Source organism: Oreochromis niloticus, linkage group LG14 (assembly GCF_001858045.2).
Source record: "Oreochromis niloticus isolate F11D_XX linkage group LG14, O_niloticus_UMD_NMBU, whole genome shotgun sequence".
NCBI lineage: Eukaryota > Metazoa > Chordata > Actinopteri > Cichliformes > Cichlidae > Oreochromis > Oreochromis niloticus.
In genome coordinates, this window is record NC_031979.2 from 25046712 (window position 1) to 25071360 (window position 24649).

The 24649-nt window shown below is 40.2% G+C and overlaps 2 protein-coding genes across 2 annotated transcripts; both read right to left on the reverse strand.

The window, feature by feature from the left end:
* Positions 1-2525: 2525 nt before the first annotated feature.
* Positions 2526-9688, reverse strand: LOC102079509 (extracellular calcium-sensing receptor-like; the record flags this gene model as incomplete). The annotated part of the gene is made up of 10 exons (XM_025898276.1): positions 2526-4586; positions 6387-6467; positions 6547-7019; positions 7208-7331; positions 7457-7553; positions 7725-7855; positions 7958-8572; positions 8654-8854; positions 8942-9094; positions 9185-9688. Coding segments are annotated over 10 exons (2736 nt in total), but the record flags the coding sequence as incomplete, so codon positions are not given.
* A 3298-nt stretch (positions 9689-12986) lies between these two features.
* Positions 12987-21417, reverse strand: LOC100691424 (extracellular calcium-sensing receptor). Its single transcript, XM_019367123.2, has 8 exons — positions 18139-21417; positions 17411-17705; positions 17030-17319; positions 16521-16816; positions 16048-16253; positions 15692-15913; positions 15479-15602; positions 12987-14521 (listed from the first exon to the last, which is right to left on the reverse strand). The coding sequence occupies exons 1-8, from the start codon at positions 18429-18431 to the stop codon at positions 13617-13619; spliced, it is 2631 nt and encodes an 876-aa protein (XP_019222668.1). The 5' UTR covers positions 18432-21417; the 3' UTR covers positions 12987-13616.
* Between the last annotated feature and the right edge of the window lie 3232 nt (positions 21418-24649).

Consider the following 24649-nt stretch of genomic DNA (forward strand, 5'->3'; position numbering starts at 1 on the left):
GAAATATTATAAACAGTCATCTCCATACCACAATTTGCTATCAGTAAACACCGACAGCATTCACTGATAGCATACCACAGCCATGTTAGCAGTGTATAAACGATAGTTTAGCATATATTAGCACAGGTATCAATAAAGGACTACCGTATTAAACACTTTTACTAACCTCAGGCAGATGGACAGGCACTCTGCAGGTGGGATTGAGCACCTGTAGTTGGTGTCTAGGCGGGCGATTCTGGGACCGACGCGGGACAGCAGGTCCTCAAACTGGGCGAGTGAAAGACGGTGATATCGCTGAAATCGGCCGTCATCCAGGCGCTGCTCCTCGAGCATTGGTGAAACTCACCAAACTGCTCACGCCTCTGGAGGACCTGATGGACCCAGGTACGGCGAGGACGTCCTTAACGCCGCTGCTCTGCTCTCCACAGTAAATAGAGGAGGGAGACTCTCTCTTCAAACGCTAGCTCGACAGCTGCCATCTAGCAAAGATACCGTCTGGCACAACTTTCTCCCACATTTCCGGTTCACGCGCGTCAAAATTGCATATTTTGACGCGCGATGGATTTTTCTTGGACACGTGTTGAGGTGCGAATGTGCACGCGTCAAATTAGGGGCGTTTGAGCTCGCGTCTATCGCGTTTGGTGTGAACGCACCGTAAGACAGCATAAGGAGGTGTTCCAGTTTTCTTGTTCCTCTTCTCCTCATTGAAAGTACCTAGAATATCCATGTCCCTAAATTAATCAATTAAGGGATCAATTACATATGTATAAAATACCTTCCATAACGGGTGGACCATCTGATCCAAACTTTGCATAAACGTGGTTACACATAAAGCAGTTGTTAACATCTATAAGTTAAAAAAAAAATCTCATATTTTCATATATATAATGTTCATTTCATCATCATCATCCGCAAATGTGATTTTATATTCTCTGTTTGTTTTATTCACATCTCAGCTACAATGTACATTGCTCATCTGTAACTTAATTTGCATCTGGTAAGTTACCCACTTTGTTAGAGTCAACCATAAATATGGAATGAAGACTTTGAAAAAGCACTGCAGCACTGGCAAAAACTGCCGGTAGGCTGAGGTTTTGCTAGTTAATATAATGGTAGCAGTCATGGTAGCAGTCATAGTAAAGTTAAATAAAAATTTAGAAACTACATATTCACACAACAATAAACAATGCTGCCCACACATGTACTTTTATTCTATTTTCTTGGCAGCAGTGGAGTGAATCCGCAGAATCTCCGGCCATTAAAACAGGTTGGCTTAAAACAGGTTGACAGGGTGGCTGTCACCGGTCTGGTGGACCCTGCTGGGATTGCCCTGGTTAACGCTAGGTCGTTAGCAAATAAAACGTTCATACTGAAGGAATTCTTCACTTCTCATAATCTGTATTTCCTCTGTGTGACAGAAACCTGACTGGGTGACGTTGAGTTATGCTCTTTCTCAGAACTGTTACCGCCAGACTGTTCATATTTTAACTCACAGAGGACTACGGGCCAAGGTGGAAGAGTGGCCGCAGTTTATAAAAATACTTTTCTCACTCGTCAGCTGTCACCAGAGATGGGCAGTAACGTGTTACTTGTAATGTGTTACTGTAATCCGATTACTTTTTTCAAGTAACAAGTAAAGTAAGGGATTACTATTGCAAAAACGGTAATTAGATTACCATTACTTTCCTGTAAGCACGCTGCATTACTGCGTTACTAAAACCGTGATTTTTTTTTTTTTGCGAGAATGTCTCATGACAATGACGTGAGTGCAACGTTCGTGACAACAGCTGTGTGCAGATCAATAATGGATAATATATCTAGTGCGGGAGTATGAGAGCATGAGCGTGCAGTGTTTAAAGCGTGGAAGTACTGACCATATTTTGAGTTTGATTCCATAAAAAGTGACAAAAACATTAGTGTCCGTTGTGCGTGGGAAGAAAACTTCTTTTTGCAGCGAAAAAAACCCCCTAAACTTCCGAGTGCGCTACGGCGTAATGGGAAATTCACAGAGAAACTCGTGGATTCTTCAACTGACCGCTGCGGCACACCTGCACCAGGGCACACCTCCGCCTACCCCACTCCTGCTGTACAGGTGAAAATAGAGCAACAGGACCGCTAGTCTTTGATTTTATTTATTTTCTGCTGTGTTTTACTTGCATCTATTTGAAAGAGTGAGTGTAAGCACAAAAAAAAATATTTTATTTTATGTGATGGAATGTGCAGAAAATAGGTTTAAATGTTAAACAAATTTCTTCCAGTCAGAGAATGTTGCATATAATTTAATTTTTGCTTGATGCGTAAAGTTAAAAGATTAAAACTAATAAAACAAGTTTTAAAAAGAGACTTTTCCATTTGACTACATTTTGTATGATGGATTATGCAGAAAAAGTAGAATTGGGCTGAAAGATCTATTGCTTTATCACCTATTCAGGTTGTAAATCGTGTTTTTAAAAAGTAACTAAGTAATTAATTACTTTTGAAAATAAGTAATCAGTAAAGTAACGGGATTACTATTTTGGGGAAGTAATCAGTAATTAGTTACTGATTACTTTTTTCAAGTAACTTGACCAACATTGGCTGTCACCTGTCACTTTCTCCAGTTCTCAACTGAATATGTTTGAGCTTGGTAGCAGTCATCCTGTTCTTTGTGCAGTGATTTCCCGTCCACCTAAATATAACAGGAGTTCTTGGCTAAAATAATGCTGAAAATAAGTATGACAAGTTTTAATCCTTGGTCTTATGAATATTCATGTGTGTTGTCCTACTAAGCCATTGTCAAAGGACTTTTTAAACCTACATGATGCTTTTAATGTTTTGCAGTCTGTCGTTGGTCCCACACATAAACATGGACACACTCTGGATCTGGTTTTGTCATATGGTTTGCCTGGCTATAACCTTGTAACCTTGAATGTAAATGCAATAATCAGATTGATGTTCATCCCACACCTGAATTTTTATCAGGATAGTGTCCAAAATCATTATTGCCATCCCTCTGTTCTTGCCATTCTCACTTAGCTTAACTTGCTGTAGCTTGGCTTTCACTAGCGCGTGGTCGACAACGATCCAGCAACGAACAGCAGTCACCTCCCGGCTTAAATACTGATCATCTTGATGAGACCCAGGTGTCTCATTTCCTGAAGGCGTGGGCCGAGGGCGTGAACCCACAGTGAGTTTCGCCCCGGCGAGAGAGAAGGGGAGAGAGAGAGTGGAAGAGAGAGAGAAACAGATAGAAAGTGCCGATCAGCGTGCAGCTGACACTTTTTAAAACAAATCTTTATCTTGCATTCCAAATAAACTGACATGAGTGCAACTGTGATAGGGAGAAAAATCTCACTCTCAGGACAAGTTCTTAAATCCTTTCAGTGCTTCCTCTGTGCAGAAATACAGTAGCTGCCATCGTATTAAGTGTAAAAAAACCAGCATGCTTTATTTCACATTAAATATTGGCAAGATTAGGAGTAAATTGCATATGTCAAACGTTAGTAAATATTCCCCTCCCTATATTTTAGGTCTCGAGAAAGAAACTCCCAGAAATGTGTTTGTGAGATGGTCAGTTGCAAAAATCTCAGAGTTCCAACCACTTTTCAATGTGCTCTCTTTTTCAGTAGCCAGAGTAGCTTTTTTTTTTTTTACACCAAAACTCAGTTTGTATTGGTGCAAAACATCAGTGAATCTGTCTCTTAGTTTCCAACTTTACAATTCCCGAGGCCCTCAGAACCAGATCTGGTCTGGTCCATTGCTGACTCTATGGCTATTTCATTGCGGTGATGTTTTCTATACAGTCCGGTGTTCATATATATAATTGATATAGTTTTAGTCTTCCTGTCTCTGTTTTTAATTATTTCTCTTTTCATCATTTCCTGTTTGATTGTGATATTTGGTTTCATGTATCTTGGTTGTTGCTGTCTTTGTCTTCTCTTCTCTTTATATGATAGTACTCAGCTCTAATTGTATATTTATATTTGCCTTATCCTTGACCCATCACTGATATTCAATAACAGCAGTGTACTGTCATTTTATGATAACCTATTTCATGTTATTTTTCATCATTTCTAGACATGTCCTTTTTAATACTTGTACTGTAAATATTTCTTTTAAAAAAGGCCTAAAAGGAAAATACTATTCAGAATCACAAAAAAGACATCTCTCATATGGTATTTTATTTAGCTTCAAATTCAAATGTGAGTACTTTATTAATTACTCTGAAAAACACTGAAAATACAAAATGCTCATCTTGGATATTTCCCAGTCATGCCTTTCTTAATATTCCTCTCAGGGTGCAGTAAAATAATGTAACATTTGGGGACAAATATACACAGTAACAATCCAAAACTGGATGCTAAGATAGCAAATATTTCCACTGCCACAGAAAATTTCCCAGGAGAGCTGACATAAGCTGGAATGAAAGAAATCCACACAGCCCAGAAAATCAGCATGCTGAAGGAGATGAACTTTGCTTCATTGAATGTGTCCGGTAGCTTTCGTCCAAAGAATGCCAGGAGAAGACAGACAAAGGCCAGTAGGCCAATGTAACCAAGGAGCAGGTAGAATCCAGGAGGCCATGGCTCTTTACACTCCACAACAATCTAATAATGTTTAAAAGTATGAATACAGGGAGATTTTGTATGAATATTTTTCATTCCTCTCTTTACACATATATCCCTACATATAGATATATACAGTGGCTTGCAAAAATATTGGGCCCCCTTGAACTTTTCCACATTTTGTCACATTACAGGCACAAACATGAATCAATTTTATTGGAATTCCACGTGAAAGACCAATATAAAGTGGTGCACACGTGAGAAGTGGAATGAAAATCATACATGATTCCAAACATTTTTTACAAATAAATAACTGCAAAGTCGGGTGTGCATAATTATTCAGCCCCCTTTGGTCTGAGTGCAGTCAGTTGCCCATAGACATTGCCTGATGAGTGCTAATGACTAAATAGAGTGCACCTGTGTGTAATCTAATGTCAGTACAAATAAAGCTGCTCTGTGACGGCCTCAGAGGTTGTCTAAGAGAATATTGGGAGCAACAACACCATGAAGTCTAAAGAACACAACAGACAGGTCAGGGATAAAGTTATTGAGAAATTTAAAGCAGGCTTAGGCTACAAAAAGATTTCCCAAGCCTTGAACATCCCACGGAGCACTGTTCAAGCGATCATTCAGAAATGGATGGAGTATGGCACAACTGTAAACCTACCAAGACAAGGCCGTCCACCTAAACTCACAGGCCGAACAAGGAGAGCGCTGATCAGAAATGCAGCAAAGAGGCCCATGGTGACTCTGGACGAGCTGCAGAGATCTACAGCTCAGGTGGGGGAATCTGTCCATAGGACAACTATTAGTCTTGCATTGCACAAAGTTGGCCTTTATGGAAGAGTGGCAAGAAGAAAGCCATTGTTAACAGAAAACCATAAGAAGTCCCGTTTTCAGTTTGCCACAAGCCATGTGGGGGACACAGCAAACATGTGGAAGAAGGTGCTCTGGTCAGATGAGACCAAAATGGAACTTTTTGGCCAAAATGCAAAACGCTATGTGTGGCGGAAAACTAACACTGCACATCACTCTGAACACACCATCCCCACTGTCAAATATGGTGGTGGCAGCATCATGCTCTGGGGGTGCTTCTATTCAGCAGGGACAGGGAAGCTGGTCAGAGTTGATGGGAAGATGGATGGAGCCAAATACAGGGCAATCTTGGAAGAAAACCTCTTGGAGTCTGCAAAAGACTTGAGACTGGGGCGGAGGTTCACCTTCCAGCAGGACAACGACCCTAAACATAAAGCCAGGGCAACAATGGAATGGTTTAAAACAAAACATCTCCATGTGTTAGAATGGCCCAGTCAAAGTCCAGATCTAAATCCAATCGAGAATCTGTGGCAAGATCTGAAAACTGCTGTTCACAAACGCTGTCCATCTAATCTGACTGAGCTGGAGCTGTTTTGCAAAGAAGAATGGGCAAGAATTTCAGTCTGTAGATGTGCAAAGCTGGTAGAGACATACCCTAAAAGACTGGCAGCTGTAATTGCAGCAAAAGGTGGTTCTACAAAGTATTGACTCAGGGGACTGAATAATTACGCACACCCCACTTTTCAGTTATTTATTTGTAAAAAATGTTTGGAATCATGTATGAGTTTCGTTCCACTTCTCACGTGTACACCACTTTGTATTGGTCTTTCACGTGGAATTCCAATAAAATTGGTTCATGTTTGTGCCTGTAATGTGACAAAATGTGGAAAAGTTCAAGGGGGCCAAATACTTTTGCAAGCCACTGTAGATAAAGATATGGACATTTTCATCTTTCTTTGATGGTTTATGGCAACTAAATCAAGAAAATAAATTACAGAAGTCATATTTTCAGTATTTAATACTCACCTTTCCAGTTAAAGCTTGGTAGTTTGGGTTCCTGAATGGAAAGGGAGGTGCTCCCAACACCCAGCCAGAACAGAGACAAATCTGAGGGGAGGATAGGATGATAGAAGAATACCAGAAACACACAAACTGATCTTTAAATGACAGTGACTGTTCCTCCTACCTGAGGAGCTGTCGCACAGATGATCAGAATCCTCTGCTGAGATGTTCCAAACAACTTTCGACCCCTGGAACCAGGTACATTAGTCCGGAAAGCCAGGAGGACCACAATAGTCTTAACAAGGAGGCAGGACAAACACAGGACAAAGCTGATCCCAAATGCTGCCTGGCGGAGCCTGCATGTCCACCAAGACGGCTGACCAATAAACACCAGACAACACAGGAAACAGAGCTTGAGTGACAGGAGAAGCAAGAAACTTATTTCTGAATTGTTGGCCTTGACGATGGGTGTATAGCGGAAACTGTGAAACACAATAGTGATGATGGTGGTCAATAAGAATCCCAGCAGGGTGAGTGCAACCAGGATGATTCCCATGGTGTCATAGAAAGAGAGGAATTCTTCTTCCCCTGCAACACATTTCACTTTTTCTTTGTCTGACCAGAAGTACTCAGGACATTTTGTGCACTCAGTGGAACCTTTGGGAACACAAAACGTAAATATATGTGTGTAAAAATTATGGAAGTTTTCCTTGCATATCAACATGTTTTGATGGTTCTCCAAGTGTCCATCTTTAAATTCAATGACCTTCTTCATTGCACTACATAATAATTTATTTATTTATCTTCTTTAAAAAACAAAAAAAACCCAAACATATATTGGCTACCAGTCTGGTTGCTGATCTCTCCATCTGCACAGGGCAAACAATCAAAGCAGCATTTGGGCTCTCCTTGGCGTGTGGCCTGCCTGCTGCCAGGGGGACATGGAGCACTACACTGAGATATAGGAACCTGAACAAGGAACAGAGAAAAGTAAAATAATATCCATCAACATGTTGTTTCTGCTTTTTAAGATACTGTATCAAGTTAATTTGAACAGTTTCATAACAAATACGTGCAGGATAACTATGATCTACCTGTAACTGTCCTTTTGTCCATACAATGGTGTTCTTTCTTATTTGCAACTGCTCTCTCTGTGGTGCTGAAGCATCATATGTTCCAACTTTGAAAAATCTAGCATAAAGTAGCATAAAATATTTCAAAAGGCCAAAGAATTTATGTATTGTAGCGTTTTAGCAAAAATTGCAGGTATCCTCAAATAAGTAAAATAAATGTAACTATAGTTTATTGTTCATGATTACTTTAACATGCAGTTCATTTACACTTTAAAATATTATATTCCACCTGATTTTATCCTTGCTGTCCTTCTGCCAGTTAATAATGTCATAAAGGGGGACTGGCTCTCCATTGGAGTCAAAGTATACTTTCTCATCAAACTGGTTGGTGAAATTGACCATATTCAGATATTGAAGAAACTACATGAAAAGAGAATTAGAAAAACAAAAGAATGGCAAAAAAAACCCTACACATGAATCCCATGAATGTTGATTTAAAGGTTTTATAATAATTACAATTACCTGACCATTTGAAAATGAGCTGTGTTTCTCACACAATCCCCCGCTAGGTCCTGCTGAATCGCAGTTCAAAAAAGTGTGCAGAGCATGGGCAATGGCATACACAGCTTTATACACATTGTAGGATATTCGAACCTGAGATACATCAGTATAACTGCTGTCAGTGGTTCTCAAATCCTCTGACCCTGTGCATACAGGCTTTTCAAAAGCATGTTCACCATCTTTATAAGCTGACATGTTAATTAAACTTTTTTGTCCCACATTAAATCCGACCATATAAAGAGAATTGTTTTGGAAACCTGGGTTGTAACGAAAACTATCATTATCATTAAAATCATCTAAAGCACTTGCTTCATAGTCTTTGGCTCTTTGGCTTTCAAACTCTAGCTTACAACCAAAATGTTCTTCCCAGAACATATTGAAAAATTCCATTCCTGGTTTGGGAGAGGGTCGGACATTCAAAAGAAACTCTTTCAAGCCTGGGATGCTGACTCCAGGGAAAGTGAAGCCCAGTGTTCCCTGTAGAATGTGGTGAAACTGGGGTGAGGCCAGTCGGCTAGAGGTCACCCAGGCTTCACTGGCTATCCACTGTATCCCAATCACATTCCTTTGAGCTAGCTGGAAAAGCATAGATAAAAGAATGCAGCAATTTTCATGAAAACAATTATGAGCATAATGACACTATAACCAACTACTTACTTCTAAGAACAGATTTAGGAGCTGCCCTTCTGTAGCAAACACCACCACAACCCGAGCAGTTGAACTCTCCAGCTTATCTGCCATTTCTTGTATTTCAGCCATTGTGGGTGATGCTGGGATAGAGAGATGAAATGCCACACATCCACCTTGCCTTCCAAACTGATTAGAAAATGCCTGAATGCCATAAAGGCTGTAGTCATCCTGAAATGTATATACAGAAATCATTTATAAACCATGATGCTGTCTAAAGCTCTCTTATTGTAGCATTTAAAAAAGGTTTTATCTCACCTTAGTTCCTATTGTGCCCACCCAGAACCAGCCGAAGTATGTGACAAGTTTTACGAGACCTCTAACTTGAAAGAGATCACTTGGCACAGTTCTTAAGAATGATGGGTACAAATGCTTGTCAGTAAGACAGGTACAGGTGGCAAAATAACTCACCTAGAGAGGAATTGATTTCTTTCTATATTATTGAGATAAAACACAAACAAAATACACAACACTATTAAATAAAGTTGTACAGTTTATTACCAGTGGTATGTTGAAAGGGCCAAGTGTGTGAGCGACAGCTCTTGTAGGGGAAGAGGATGCAAGACCAATCACAGCAGGCACCGGAGAATAATACAGACATGTGGAAGACTCTTTCGTCTTTCTTTCTTCTGTTGTATTTTCATTTAGGTAATATCCAGTGTTTTTAAGACTATTTGAGATTTCATTTCTATTTTTCAATGAGGTCATTATTTCTTTTGTAGTTAGTCTTATAGTCTTTAACCCTTCCCTGTTGATACCATTGTATTCAGTATCTGCTGTTTTTTCAACCTTACTGTCGACAGTTTTAGAGTGTCTGAGTAACGAAAAAAGAGCCTGCAGGCCGGTGGGGATATGGTCACAGCAGTCCATGATATGGTAGCCTAGTTTAACACCTGGTAACAGACTTGAATTATGGTTAATTTCCTCCACTGCAAACACCATAGTCATCATCCAGCGAAAGGCTCTTTGATAAAAGCTGTAGATAAGAAAAACTCCATAACGTATTTATTCATTTAATAAAACAATATCATTTAAACAGTCTTGAAGAAACATGGCAATATGGTCAAAGCTTATGCCTTTTTGACTTTTCAGTGTTCTAAGGAAGAAGAAGAAAAAGCACTATACTACACTCACCTGCTGCATGATGCAATTTGAGGTTTACTGTTGTAGCTGTGCTGTGGCTCAGTGACAACATAATGCAGAGGGAAAAACCCTCCAATCACAACATCCCCATCAGAGTGCAGGGCTGGGAGCTCACTGCCTCCCAGTGTTACACACTGAGATAAACTAAAATCAACACTTCTCGTTCCCCTTATCTTTAAACCATGCATTGGCTCTTTCATCGCAGCTTCTTCTTTTTCTACAACACCTCCCGCCACACTTAGTGACTTAGTAGTGTTAACATCAAAGAACACAATACAAATCGTATTAAAGAAGACATTAAAGAACACCCAAAGAAAATAACCAACAAGAGTTGAATGCATTATCCACAGTAAACTCATAAAAACTTTGTGCTTAAACCAGTGGTCCTCTAGCATCGTCTATGACACCACAGTGAAGTGTTTTAATATATCTGGTGCTTGTGTCATTTTATTGTTTCTTATGAGTCATCATTAGATCACCCAATCACAGCAAAGTGCAACAGGAGAGAGGATAACACTGCTTGAACAAATCATTAATTTCTTAAGTTGAACCACTGCTTTAAATTCAAGTTTGTTAAGCTGTTTTCCTAGAGTCACACACTTTTCATTACAAAACACAGAATTAATAATATTTTTTTCATTTCCTCTGATATATTATTCTCCTATTTCTGGGGCTAAAAGCCACACAAAACAATGTTGTTGTTTTATAAGCATTAATATTAAAATGTAGTGCTCTGCTGTATGGATAATCATTTCATATTTTCCCTATGGTACGTATTTGTCCTACAGTATACCCTCACTAGTTCATGCACTGGGTGTGTTTAATTTCTTTTCGCAGCACAGGCCTCTGCTCACAAAATGTTAAATCCTTCATTATTATATATTTGTCAGAAAACTCATGTGTCATGTCATAGAAAAATATCAATTATTAATGCCTAAATACTACCCATGCATAGAGTTTTTTTTTCTTTCTTTCTAGCATTTAAAGCTTTGGTACAGCACTGACCAGTACTGTGTAGGCTCGACAGGAACCAACAGTCTTAAAGTAAGCCTGGCACAGACTGCTGCATGTTTTGTATAGGAGAAATTTGGCTCAAAGGTTTGAAAACACCTTGCATCTAAATCACATAAGGTTGGCCTGTGGGTGAGTTGAGGAGGTGTTGACTCAAACACTAAAACATTCAGTGATGGCCAAATGTGGAAATATGGAAAACTGATGTGGACCATTTCACTGTCTACATAATTTATACATGCCATGCAATAGCTTTCAGTTGTTGTATAGTTTGTATAATATCTTAAATGACGGTATTTGTTAATGTTTCTTTCAGTAGTGAAATTGTCAGATTCCATTCACAAGTGTCATTGTTTGGGCAACAAATTGAGAGAATATAAGATGACCTAAGGGTAACGGTCATTGAGAGAACCCAAAAGCAGCAAACAGATTCCAGAGAATGAATCAGATAGATTGAATGCTTTATTACTAACAATAAGAATCGGGCTTGGTGTCCAGGGGGGTTTGGGAAAAGGGAAAACTCTGTTGTTAAGCAGAGACTAACTAACAGTTAGTAATTATTTCCTGAACATTCGTGAAAAGAAAAAACAACATTGGTCCCAGCCATGTTTGCAGCATTGTTAGTAAGAAAGAGCTGAGGCCTGTGCTACAGAATTTTGTCTTATTCGGGTAACTTCAGGGTGAACCTTGGTGGAAGGTGGTTTACTTATTACCAGGGTACATGACCATGGTAACTCATGCTGCAAATGTGATCCAGATTAGAGATCAACTCTACTTACTGACAAACCAGTTCTCTGAAAAATAGTATCACAAACCTTGAAAGATCCCTCAGACCTCTCTCTAATGACAGTCTGAGAGATTTTCCAGTAGTGTTTAATGTCTTTGCATTTAGAAGCAGCTTTATTATTTGCTTTTTCTTCTATTGGCTGGGAACAATTTACAACAATGTTATTGTTATCTTAATCCATATATATATAGTCTTAATTCTTAATATATGAGCCTAAAACAGAGCATCTCTTTGCAGTTGATGATTTTAAATTCAATTTGCATGTAAACACATTTTGAAATCAGTTTTTGTATTTAGTTTTTAATTAATCTCAGAATGTTAAAGGCAGCAGCTGTAATAATAAAACTGTCTTTTCAATATTCATTTTTTAAATAGAAGCTTTTTTCCAGTCTTACGGGTCAACGAACATTCATTTAGCGCTGTTAATACTAAATTGGAAAACAGTGAATTCACACTTTGGACTTATTTGGAGCAGCTGTGTTGCTTTCATTCTGTATTTTGTGTATCCTTTTCATATTTTTCTAATATTAGAATTTTTTCAGTATTGCTCCATTACTACACCCTTTCATGTGAAGTGGTCATGAAGATCATGGCCATCCAGTACTGATTTAAAACAAACTTTATCTGAAACATTAGCAAGGAAAAGTGAAAACTGCAAAATTGTTACCTATCAATGGGCAGCAACAGCCCATATTCAATTAGAACTTCGTTATAAGGTGATGTAAACCAGTCATCTATCGGGCTGTAAATTCTGTTTCACTCTTACATTTACCTTTTGGTGTCAGCTGAAAGACTGAAAGAAGAGGATAGATAGGGAGAGAAATAGAGAGAGAGGATGAAGACAGCAAAAGGAGAGAGAGCAAGAAGAAACGGGTAAGAGTGGCCATGTAGTCAAAGTAAACCAAGCCAAGGTCGCTTCTGTTTTACCCACATTCTCTGATGATATCACATTCCAAATAGAAAATATTCATTGATGTGAATGGTAGCATTTAACAGGAATCTTATATCTAAACATGGCTGTATAGGATGTCTGCCACTACATTCAAGCAACAGATCAGACAGATGTCTACTATTTGATTTTTTTTTTTCTGCACAATACTTACTTTGGAAAATTCTGGTCAACATTATTGTACCTCTGCCTCTGGTTTGATATATATATATATATATATATATATATATATATATATATGTATATATATATATATATATATATATATATATATATATATATATGTATATATATATATATATATATATATGTATATATATATAAGAAATAGATATAAGAAATAGATAAATATAATACAAAATTTTAATATTAGATAAAGATATTTAGGAAAAAGAAAATGCAGTTTTTCAATAATGATTTTATTTATTAATGGAAAAAAGTTATGTTTTAATATCATCTGGGGCTCCTTTATGCATCAGGACCAGGACAGTTTCCTGTAATTGTTACTGTAGTTAATGGAACTGTGAATTCTGCTCTCTACCAGAAAATTGGTAGAATGTCTGGCCACGAGTTTATGACCTAAAGCTCAAGCTCACTTAGGTTATACCAAAGAACAATGATCATGAACACAACACCAAGTCTACCCCTGAGTGACTCAAAAAACCAAACAAAAGCAAAACATATCTAAAAATTTTAAGTGGCCTAGTCTTGATTCAAATTGGAATAAGATGCTTGACATGACATTAAACAGGTTTATGATTTTCATTAAATGAAATTAATCATTTACAAACTAAATTTTACATGTATTTGGATTATCTTTATCTTATATCAAAATGTATTTAATGATCTGAAACATTTAAGTGTGACAAATATAAAAAAAACTATGAATTGGAAAAGGGAGAAATATTTTTTCACCACCCTGTATATGTATAGGCATAGATTCAAAAACTGAGAAATAAATGAGTAAGTAATAAGGTAAAGTTATAAATAATTCATTGTGTCTAATATTTGATCTTCCTGTTATAATATTAAAAATTACAAACCTAAGTTGGATTTTTGTTCATTAAATATTTCTTGGTGTTTTTCTCAGGGTTAAACAAAATTATAAAACATTTTGGAGCAAATATACACATTATTAGCCCAAAGCTGGAGGACAGAATGGCAAAAATCTCAACAGCCACAGTGAATTTCCCAGGAGAGCTGACATATGCTGGGATAAAGGTGATCCACACGGTACAGAATATCAGCATGCTGAAGGTGATAAATTTAGCTTCATTGAATTTATCAGGTAATTTGCGGGCTAAGACAGCTAAAACAAAGCAAAAAGCAGCAAGTAGGCCTATGTAACCGAGCACAGCCCAGAAGCCTACAGCAGAGCCTAATGCACATTCCAGTATGATTTTCTCCTTGTATGTGGTTAGATTTTTAATTGGGAAGGGAGGGCTCACTACCAACCAAATAGTACATATTAAAACTTGAATAAAGGTGAAAGACATAACAGTCATTCTTTGTTGTGGAGGACCAAACCATTTCATCACATTACTACCTGGAAGTGTTGCTTTAAAAGCCATTAAAACCACTATAGTTTTCCCAAGTACACAGGAGATACAGAGCACAAAGGTGATGCCAAATGCAGTGTGACGCAGCATGCAAGACCACTCAGATGGTGCTCCAATGAAAGTTAATGAACATAAGAAACACAGAGTCAGTGAGATAAGCAGCAGGAAGCTTAGCTCAGAGTTGTTGGCTCTGACAATTGGAGATGTCCTGTGATGAAAAAATATAGCTACAGTCATAATGGCCAGACAAGCACCCAGAACAGAGAGTGTAGCCAAGATGATTCCAAGGATGTCTTCAAACGAAAGAAACTCTACAGGCTTAGGGATGCAAGTGTCTTTCTTTGCATTAGGCCAGAATTCCTTGTGGCAGGGCAAACAATGAGCCGAATCTGATTGAAATAAATACATAAATTAAAAACAAGAATTATAAGAATTGTAATATTTCAATCATTCATATTATTGTAGATATCCACCCTATCACATGTAAATAAAAAGAAGAGAGACAGAAAGAAGGCTTCTAAAGGTAATTTGTTAATTTTTTTGTTATGCACGTCCATCCATCCATCTTCTTCTACTATATCTGGGGCCGGGTCGCGGGGGCAGCAGCCTAAGCAGAGAAACCCAGACCTCCCTCTCCCCAGCCACCTCCTCTAGCTTATCCGGGGGAACAAAAAGGCGTTCCCAGGCCAGACGAGAGATATAATCTCACCAGCGTGTCCTGGGTCTGTCCCGGGGCCTCCTCCCGGTGGGACATGCCTGGAACACCTCACCCAGGAGGCACCCAGGAGGTATCCTTGTCAGATGCCCGAACCACCTCAACTGTCTCTTTTCAATGTGGAGGAGCAGCGGCTCTACTCTGAGCCCCTCCCCGATGGCTGAACTTCTCACCCTATCTCTAAGGGTGGGTCCAGCCACCCTTTGGAGGAAGCTCATTTATGCCGCTTGAATCCGCGATTTCGTTCTTTCGGTCACTACCCACAGCTCGTGGCCATAGGTGAGGGTAGGGACGTCGATCGACTAGTAAATTAAGAGTTTCGTTTTTTACTCTCAGCACGCTTTACGCTTCACTACGACGGACCGGTGCAGCGTCCGCATCACTGCGGCCGCAGCACCAATCCGTCTGTCGATCTCCGGCTCCCTTCTCCCGAACACTCGTGAACAAGACCCCAAGATACTTGAACTCCTCCACTTGGGGCAGGAACTCATCCCCAACCCGGAGTGGGCACTTCACCCTTTTCCGACTGAGAACCATGGCCTCAGATTTGCAGGTGCTGATCCTCATTCCCGCTGCTACTGTTATGCACACTAAAATAATTTTGAATATATGTAAAATCATTTTATTTTACCTGTTGTATTACTAGTCTCTCCTTCAGGACACAGTATACAGTCATAGCAGCAGATGGGTTTTCCTTTCTGCAGCACTTTACGAGTTCCTGGAGGACAACTGGCACTGCACACTGACACTGGCACCTGTGAGAGATAAAGCCAAAACAAAAGACATAAATACAAATCCTTAATCCTCCAAGGTGCAGTGTGGATCTTGTCCTTTGACTCATTACTTGGGTGCCATCCTCCATCCAGGTTATGCTCTGGTTAATCTGGAACTCTTGGCCCACTGGCAGTGATGCATCATAAAGCCCTACTGTTACCAACTCTGTTTTTCCAGTTTCACTCTTCTGCCAGTTAACCAACTCATAAATAGCCACAGGATCCCCATTAGCATTAAATGACACATCATAACCATTTCGGGAAAAATTTACCTTCTTCAGCTCAGCTAAAATCTGTATGTTAGAAAGGAATGGAAAGCAGGGAAAAGATATGCCAAAATATTAGGCCTTATACTAATATTTGATTTCATGAAGAATACATTAGTGGTAACAAAAGAAACTATATTAGCATATACATTTGAGCTGACCTGTTTGGACTCTAACTTGGTTAGTTTGTCACACTTAGCTATGCCATTGGTTCTCTGACACACTGTATTATGGATGGCATGTGCTATTGCATACACAGCCTTGTACACCATGTTAGTAATTCTGAGCTGAGATGTGTCAGTATACGGGATTTGAAGATTCTGTATGTCTTCAGTTCCATCACATATCTTCTTGTCTACAACAGGACCTAAACAATAGAGGACACAGGGAATGTTTCATCACTGCAAGATTTTAAATTTCATTAACACATTTTCATTTGTCATGTATTTACCAAATCATATTAGTATAAAATTCCTTAATAGACAACGAGTCACATTTTTAAAATGGGACAAAATCACTACATTAACTGAGTGCCTAAACCTCACCCCAGAGATCAGAACATAAAGTTTCAATATTATTTAACCTTATACTTGAGCAAAACAACAGTTGCTAAAGATCAGAAGGATTTTCTCACTTTTTTTCATTTTGCAGTTGAACGATTCCTCCCAGAACTCAGTAAGCATAGGGGATGTAGCTACTTGAGAGGGAGACAAATTAAGCAGGAAATCTCTGAAAGCGGGGATTACAGACTTCTGAATCCCAAATCCAATGGCCCCAGCACAGAAATTAAACCTTCTAAATTCTGAATCAGTTATCCATGACTCACTGCCTATCCACTGGCGAGGTGGGGAAGGCTCACGTGAAAGCTCCTCCAACAGAATTTTCATGTCACCAGAAGCAACAAATGCCACAATAACCACTGCTGTAGACCTTAAGAAAGAATGCAATACATTAAGAAATTTCTTGTAACTTTGTTACACATCCAGTATTAATCTAATTGTTTAATTTCTAATTTATTTCTAATTTTCTTAATCTAACAGACAGCAGTAAATAAAACACAAAACAATAAGCAGAATTAATTCGATGGATGGATGGATTTCTTTAAGCAAATCTCAATCTAAGCAAAATCTGTCATATACAGACCTGCGGATAACATCTGCTACTTCTTGGATCCTGCTATGTGGGTGAGTCCGATAGAAAGATACAGAATATTCCACACAGATCCCCTCTTTTTGTGCTGATTCTAGAAAAGATGCCATGCCACTATTTCCATAATCTGAATCTGAACGAACAGCACCTATCCAAGTCCAGCCAAAGTGCTTTACCAGCTTGGCTAGCGCTTCAGCTTGGAAACGATCACTGGGGATTGTTCTGAAAAAATTCGGGTACTGCTGCTTGTCAGACAAACATGCGCAAGTGGCATAATGGCTCACCTAAAGTAAAAGAGGAAACAAAACTCTTTTTAGGACGGCACAATCAAAACTTATTTGCATGCTTATTAGAAATACAAAGATTGCCATTTACTTGAGGAATATTAAAAGACCCAAGGATGCGTGACATGCTGATGGATGGTGTAGACCCAGACTCACCAACAATAGTCATCACCATACCAGATTGTGAGCAGTTGCCACCTGTGTAAAACACAGGGTCCAAGCTATTTAACAACTGAAATGCCACATGCACTGCCACGGGCACTGATGAACATGAGTCATAGATCTGATACCCGAGCCTTATCCCGGGCAGAAGCTCTGTGCTGTTGTTAATCTCTTCGATGGCAAAGACCATGGCTCGTGAGAAGCGCAGCTCACGGGTATTAATGCTGCAAAAAGAACATCAACTCAATATTCGATTTTAAACTACATAGATTTCAGATATTTTAAGCTTCAACAGAAAAAAAAAGACAGTAAGGAAAATTTTTAGTTGGGCCACAAACAACTAATAACCCTTATATCTGAGGATAAAATATAAGGGTTAAATTCAGCACACAAGATTAATAACTGATATCAAAGCAAAATGACATATTATTAATATATAATAACAGTGATAATAATATAGGCATTTATCTCATGTTAAACATTCATAAGAAAGTTTACACAGTATAATTTCACTTTTGAAGAAAATAAAGTATCAGTATCACTAATATGAAAAAATTACTGATTTTTTTACAAATCATTGGACAACATACAGGTCAGACTCTTACTATTCCAGCTCAATCAAACACGTTTTGTAAACCAATCCTTTTACTAACTGACCTCCCACTGCATCTCACTGGCTCAGGCATGGTAGTGTAGTCATGGTTTACTGTTTGCATGTAGTAGTGGATTGAGAAAACACCACCAATAATATAGTCCCCATCCATTGAGAATGCAGGGATACGAGTGCTACCCTGCAGTTTACATTTCACAGAAGAAGCCACAGATCTATCCTGAGCCTCTGTAGGCATTTGATCCAGACCTTCTAGAGATAGATCTAGGGCAAGAGCTGATTTCAGCTCAACCAAATACAGATACAATTTCAGACAAATAAACACAGCTGACAGCTCCATCCCTGCCTGATGTCAGGCATCTGTTATGGGTGTGTTTTCACTGATTTATATAGTTGTTCAAAGGCAGTGCTACGTCTTTATCATGACATGCTCTTATGCAGCAGTCTTTGAGAAAGTCATTATGTTCTATAATCTGTATTTTACATCTTGAAATGTGTTCAAAAATAATTTACAAGCAATACATTTTATTTTTTCTGATAGGCTAATAATAATCGGTAATAATGCTCAATAATTTGAGCAATGCCTATGAGGTTAAACAAAATAGTAAAAGCATAGTATTTTGCATAATACAGTATACTGGAAATGAAAGGCTGTTTTCAAATTTTTATATTTAAGCCAAGCCTGTAGACCTCTGTGAGTTCCTAAAGGGTATTCCTTGTCAGACCATCACTTACTCACCACCAAACTTGTCATGTTAAATGACATTACAGGCAGCAAAACATTCCCCATAGCACATGTGCTCATGGTGAACCGACCTCATCTGTGAAAACCACAGGCCACCAATGGTGGACATACCAATTCTGGTACTATATGAGAAATGCCCAACAGACTCCACGATGCTGGGCAGTGACCACACAGGCCAGTAAAGAACGTTGGGCCTTCAAGTAGTGATGTGGGATACCACTGATTTCCTTTCCGATTCGATACCAAGTAAAATTCAGGGTGGTATCGACGATACTGATCTGCTACCGATACTTTGTACAAAAACTTACAAAACACCTTGCCTGCCTGCAGCACTAAAGGACTCCGTGAGAGACATCGGTCTCGCCCTAGCAGCACCTGTCCCTTTCCACTCCTCCTCTTCAGTTCGCCTCAACATACGCTTGTCATATTCTGTGATATGATTTACTCTGAGGTGTTTGACCAGGTTAGTGGTGTTGCCACAACACCTCACTTTCTTGTCACATGTATCGCAAACCACGTCTCAGCTGTTTGTGGATGTAAAATACATCTGCACATGACTCCATTTACGCTCAGCCATTGTTGTGAGTGCACACGCCAAGGGGCTGCCATATATTTATACAGCCGTATTTTGCACGTGACTATCAAAGGTGGAAGAGGAAGTAGTCCCTTCCAATGTAGACAATCCAAATGATATAGTTTCTTTCCACTCTGTTTCTGTTAATGATAAACTACAAATTTACCCTAAATTACTAAAATATCGATATTTTAATGTGAGAATCGATTCTAGAACATAAATGACTGGTATTGGAGAACTCAATATTTCAGTATCAATTCACACATCACTACCCTCAAGCCACCCTCATAAAGTCCAATTGTTTTGGTCAGAGACATTCACACCAATGACCTGGAGGTCATTTGGTAGGGCTCTGGCAGTGGTCCTCCTTGCACAAAGGAGCAAATATCCAGAGCCAAATGGAAATACAAAAATGTCTTCAATGTTTCTTTTGTTCTCAAGGCAAATTAGATTGCAGTGTTCACCAAAAACTCTTTGCAATTTTGTGTGAAATCACAAATTTTGTCTCGAGTGCGCCAACCCTGAATGTTGGTCTTGGTAAGAAGACCTTGTTGCTTTTGCTGCTCTGCATGATTAATTTAATGGTGATTTGAACTGTGGTCCTTAAACACAGCAATCTCCAATCTCTAATATGAGCGTCTATCAGTGCTAGCACTCACACGTCTCATAAAGGTGTCAGTGACGCTGATATAGGACCCAAATGCTGGACTCTCTGAATGAAGACAGTGCGTTTATTTATAGCAAAAATGACAACAAGGTGCAGAATATTTTCGGTGCATGCTCCAAGTGAGTGTGAGAGTGTCCTCCGATTGCCGTGTATTGTCCCCTTCCCATGACAGTGGTCCGTGTTCCGCTCTTCTGTTCAATGTTCACGGTGCACCCACTCCGTTCCTCTGTTTCTGTAATCCAACAGGAAACCAGAGACGGATTAGCAGGATTAACACCCATGACAACCAACACTTTCAATAATTAGCTTCTGAGCAAAACTAAAGATTCTCTCACAACGAAGCTCCTGAGATGAGGCTAATCAGCTGCAGTTATGTGTTTGCGCTCCAGGTGCGGCGAGACCCCATGGCGGGTACACTATTATTCGGTCCCAGACTCACAGAGAAACCAGAACACCCAACAGACACACACACACAAACCGGGAAAATGGGGAACACGAGAACACAAAGCATAAACACTGCGGTCAATCTGCGAGGACCGCCAGCCCAAGACAGACCAGCAAATATACAAAAGTCCATGAAGCACATGAGCCCTGGGTCCCCAGACCCAAGCCCATGAAAAAAGGTCTGTTTCAATGCATTTACAATGAACCTGCATTCCCTTGTGTGCGATATTAAGTACCTGCTCCTTAAAAAAATATCATTAAATTTTTCTAATTCATTTAAATTATATGGGAAACGTGTTTGGAAGGTTTTGATTCCTGGGTCGATTTGACCGCAAACATAAAAGATACTAGAGGGTGTGTTCCAACTACAGGGGGATCACACTCCGGAGCCTTCCTGGGAAAGTCTATGCCAGGGTGCTGGAAAGGAGAGTTCATCCGCTAGTCGAACCTCAGATATAGGAGGCACAATGCGGTTTCCGTCCTGGTCGCGGAACACTGGACCAGCTCTTTATCCTCTCAAGGATACTTGAGGGCAAATGGGAGTTTGCCCAACCAGTCTACATGTGTTTTGTGGACTTGGAGAAGGCATTCGACCGTGACCCTCAGGGTGTCCTGTGGCAGGTGCTACGGGAGTATGGGGTGTCTGGCCCATTGCTACGGGCCATTCGATCCCTACACATTGCCATTCGCATTGCCGGCAATAAGTCGGACTCGTTCGCGGTAGGTGATGGGCTCTGCCAGGGCTGCCCTTTGTCACCGATTCTGTTCATAATTTTTATGGACAGGATTTCTAGGGGCAGCCAAGTGGCGGAGGGCTTTCACTTAGGTGGCCTCAGAATCCCATCTCTGCTCTTCGCGGATGATGTGGATCTGTTGGCTTCATCGGGTGATGGCCTCCAGCTCGCACTGGAATGGTTTGCAGCCGAGTGTGAAGCAGCGGGAATGAGGATCAGCACCTCCAAACCTGAGGCCATGGTTCTCAGCTGGAAAAGGGTGAAGTGCCCACTCAGGGTCAGGGATGAGTTCCTGCCCCAAGTGGAGGAGTTCAAGTATCTCGGGGTCTTGTTCGCGAGTGTTCGGAGAAGGGAGCCGGAGATCGACAGATGGATTGTTGCTGCAGCCACAGTGATGCGGACGCTGCACCAGTCCGTCGTGGTGAAGAGAGAGCTGAGCGTAAAAGCGAAGCTCTCAATTTACCGCTCGATCTACGTCCCTACCCTCACCTATGGCCACGAGCTGTGGGTAGTGACCGAAAGAACAAGATTGTGGATACAAGCGGCGTAAATGAGCTTCCTCCAAAGGGTGGCTGGCCTCTCCCTTAGAGATAGGGTGAGAAGTTCAGCCATCGGGGAGGGGCTCAGAGTAGAGCCGCTGCTCCTCCACATCGAAAGGAGCCAGCTGAGGTGGTTCGGGCATCTGACAAGGATGCCTCCTGGGCGCCTCCTGGGTGAGGTGTTCCAGGCATTTCCCACCAGGAGGAGGCCCCGGGACAGACCCAGGACACGCTGGTAAGATTGTATCTCTCGTCTGGCCTGGGAACGCCTTTTTGTTCCCCCGGATAAGCTAGAGGAGGTGGCTGGGGAGAGGGAGGTCTGGGCTTTCCTGCTTAGGCTGCTGCCCCCGCGACCCAGGCCCGGAAAAAGCGGAAGAAGATGGATGGATGGATGGATGGATGGATGGATGGGTCAATTTGACCGCAAACATAAAAGATATGTGTTTATTGTGATATAATAGGTTAAGAAGAGAGTGGAGTAGTTTTTGTTGTTGTTGTTGTTGTTGTTGCTAACGGCTTCAAAAAACTGAATCTACTGCAGTGAATTTATTGGGACATTTACAATATCTGCATCAACTGCAAGCTTTAAAAGCAGTCAACTGACCTTTTTATTTAGATTTCTTTTTTCTTCTAATGAAGAATTCACTGTATGGAGGTTTACCAACTTGTCTACAGTTGTTTGATTTTGAAATGGGAGCAGGTGCAATTCAGGACTCATTGAAAAGCCAGAAACACCAGCCATAATGTAGCTCTGTATTCTAGTGATGGGAATTATGATAAAGCATTCAGAAAGTTTATTCATGCAGTGAATCCTATATGTGCAATTCCAAGCAGGAAAACACTCTCCCAAAACATCATCCCAGGCTTTTTATGACAAAAAATGTGCGTCTTCTTTTTGTTTTGCATATTTTAATTTAGATTTTATTGTGTTGTGGTTTGCAGTGTTTTGTGTTGTTTCACTTTAAATTAGTTTAAAGGAAAAATCTGAAAATTTCAATAGTTAAATAGTTAAAAGTTGAAATGTAAATAGTTGGTTTTTGTATTTTATAATTTATTTATTACATTTCATGTGGAATGAATAAATAAAAGTATATTTATGGTAGCCCCTAGAGACAAAGCACGTACAAACTCCGAAGCACGTAAAACTCAGAAGGACGTACAAACTCCAAAACACGTACAAATTCCGAAGCACGTGAAACCTCCAAAACACGTACAAACGGAACACGAGCAGCATGGAATGGCTGCCACTAAAAACACACACCCACTAGGAGACTCCCACAACTATTACAATAGTAGGGCAACCCCATATCTTTTATAACCATAGGGGAGTTTACAATGGGTGTTTGTAAACTGTGTGTCACAGAAATAACAGGCTGCAGGGGAAGCCGGTTCTTCGAAGTGGTCTGACACCGAGGGCAGAAGGGCTGCTCTGAGATCCTCCCCTTGATAACATGTGAAAAACCGGTTGGATGTTTCTCTGTGCCCTCTGTTCTGTGTTTAGTCTTCTCTGCCCATATGTTCCCCCTGTGTTGTTGCCTTCTGTGTCTCCCTCTGTGTGACTGTCTATATAGTGATGTGAGTTATTGTGCTTTGCTCCCACTCCTTGTGTTCCGTGTTTTCCTCTTCCCTTCGTGTATTTCTTCATGTTCTCTCCCTCTCTCTCCAGGCTGTTTCTCTGTACTTCCTGTGTTACGTTTAAGAATAAGAATAAGAATAAGAACAACTTTATTTATCCCGAGGGAAATTCTTTTGTCATGTACATGCTCAAACAGCAGGAGAGATCGAGGAACAGATGAAATAGATATAAGATATACAATATATACAATAAGAATAGTGTACAGTAATATACAGTAGGATAGTGCAAGACATAATATCGGATAACTCTAACAAAGTAATATACATAACTATATCCTGGTGAATAAATAACTTAACTATCAGTGCAGGCGGTTCTAGAAAGTGACAAGTATTGTGCAATAGAATAAAGGGAGTAGCAGCATATGATGGGGGGATGAAAACAAATATTCAATAAGTACTCTTGGGTAATATTGCACGGTCTGGGAGGGAACAGAATAACATAGGTAATAGTCTCAGGAAAATCACCTACAGAGTGAGGAAGAGTTAAACAGTCTTATTGCCACCGGTACAAAGGATTTCCTGTGGCGGTCAGTTCTCCATTTCGGGGCAATGAGTCTTTTGTTGCGTTTGCTCCGATGGTCCATCATGGGGGCGTGCATGGGGTGGGAGGGGTTGTCCATGATAGAAAGAAGCTTTTTTAGTATTCTCCTCTCAGACACCTCCTCCAGGTTCTCAAGTCTGACACCCAGGACAGAACCAGCCTTTCTAATCAGTTTGTTCAGCCTGTTGGCATCAGCTGTCTTCACCCCACTTCCCCAGCACACAGCTGCAAAGAACACGACGCTCTCCAACACCGAGTGATAGAACATGGTCAGCATTTTCCTACCAACATTGAAGGACCTGAGCCGCCTCAGTAGGAAAAGCCGACTCTGCCCTTTTTTGAAGATAGCATTGGTGTTCTTGGTCCAGTCCAGTTTACAGTCCAAGTGTACCCCCAGGTACAATGATCTCCACATCAGCCCCACTGATGGTGACAGGGGTAGGAGGAGGAGCCTGCTTCCTAAAGTCCATAATCAGTTCCTTTGTCTTTGTGATGTTAAGTTGTAGGTGGTTTAGCTCACACCACTCGACAAAGCTGTCCACCACACTCCTGTACTCCTCCTCCTGTCCATCCCTGATACAGCCCACAATGGCAGAGTCATCAGAGAATTTCTGCAGATGGCATGACTGAGACTTGTACCTGAAGTCAGATGTGTAGAGAGTGAAGAGGAAGGGTGATA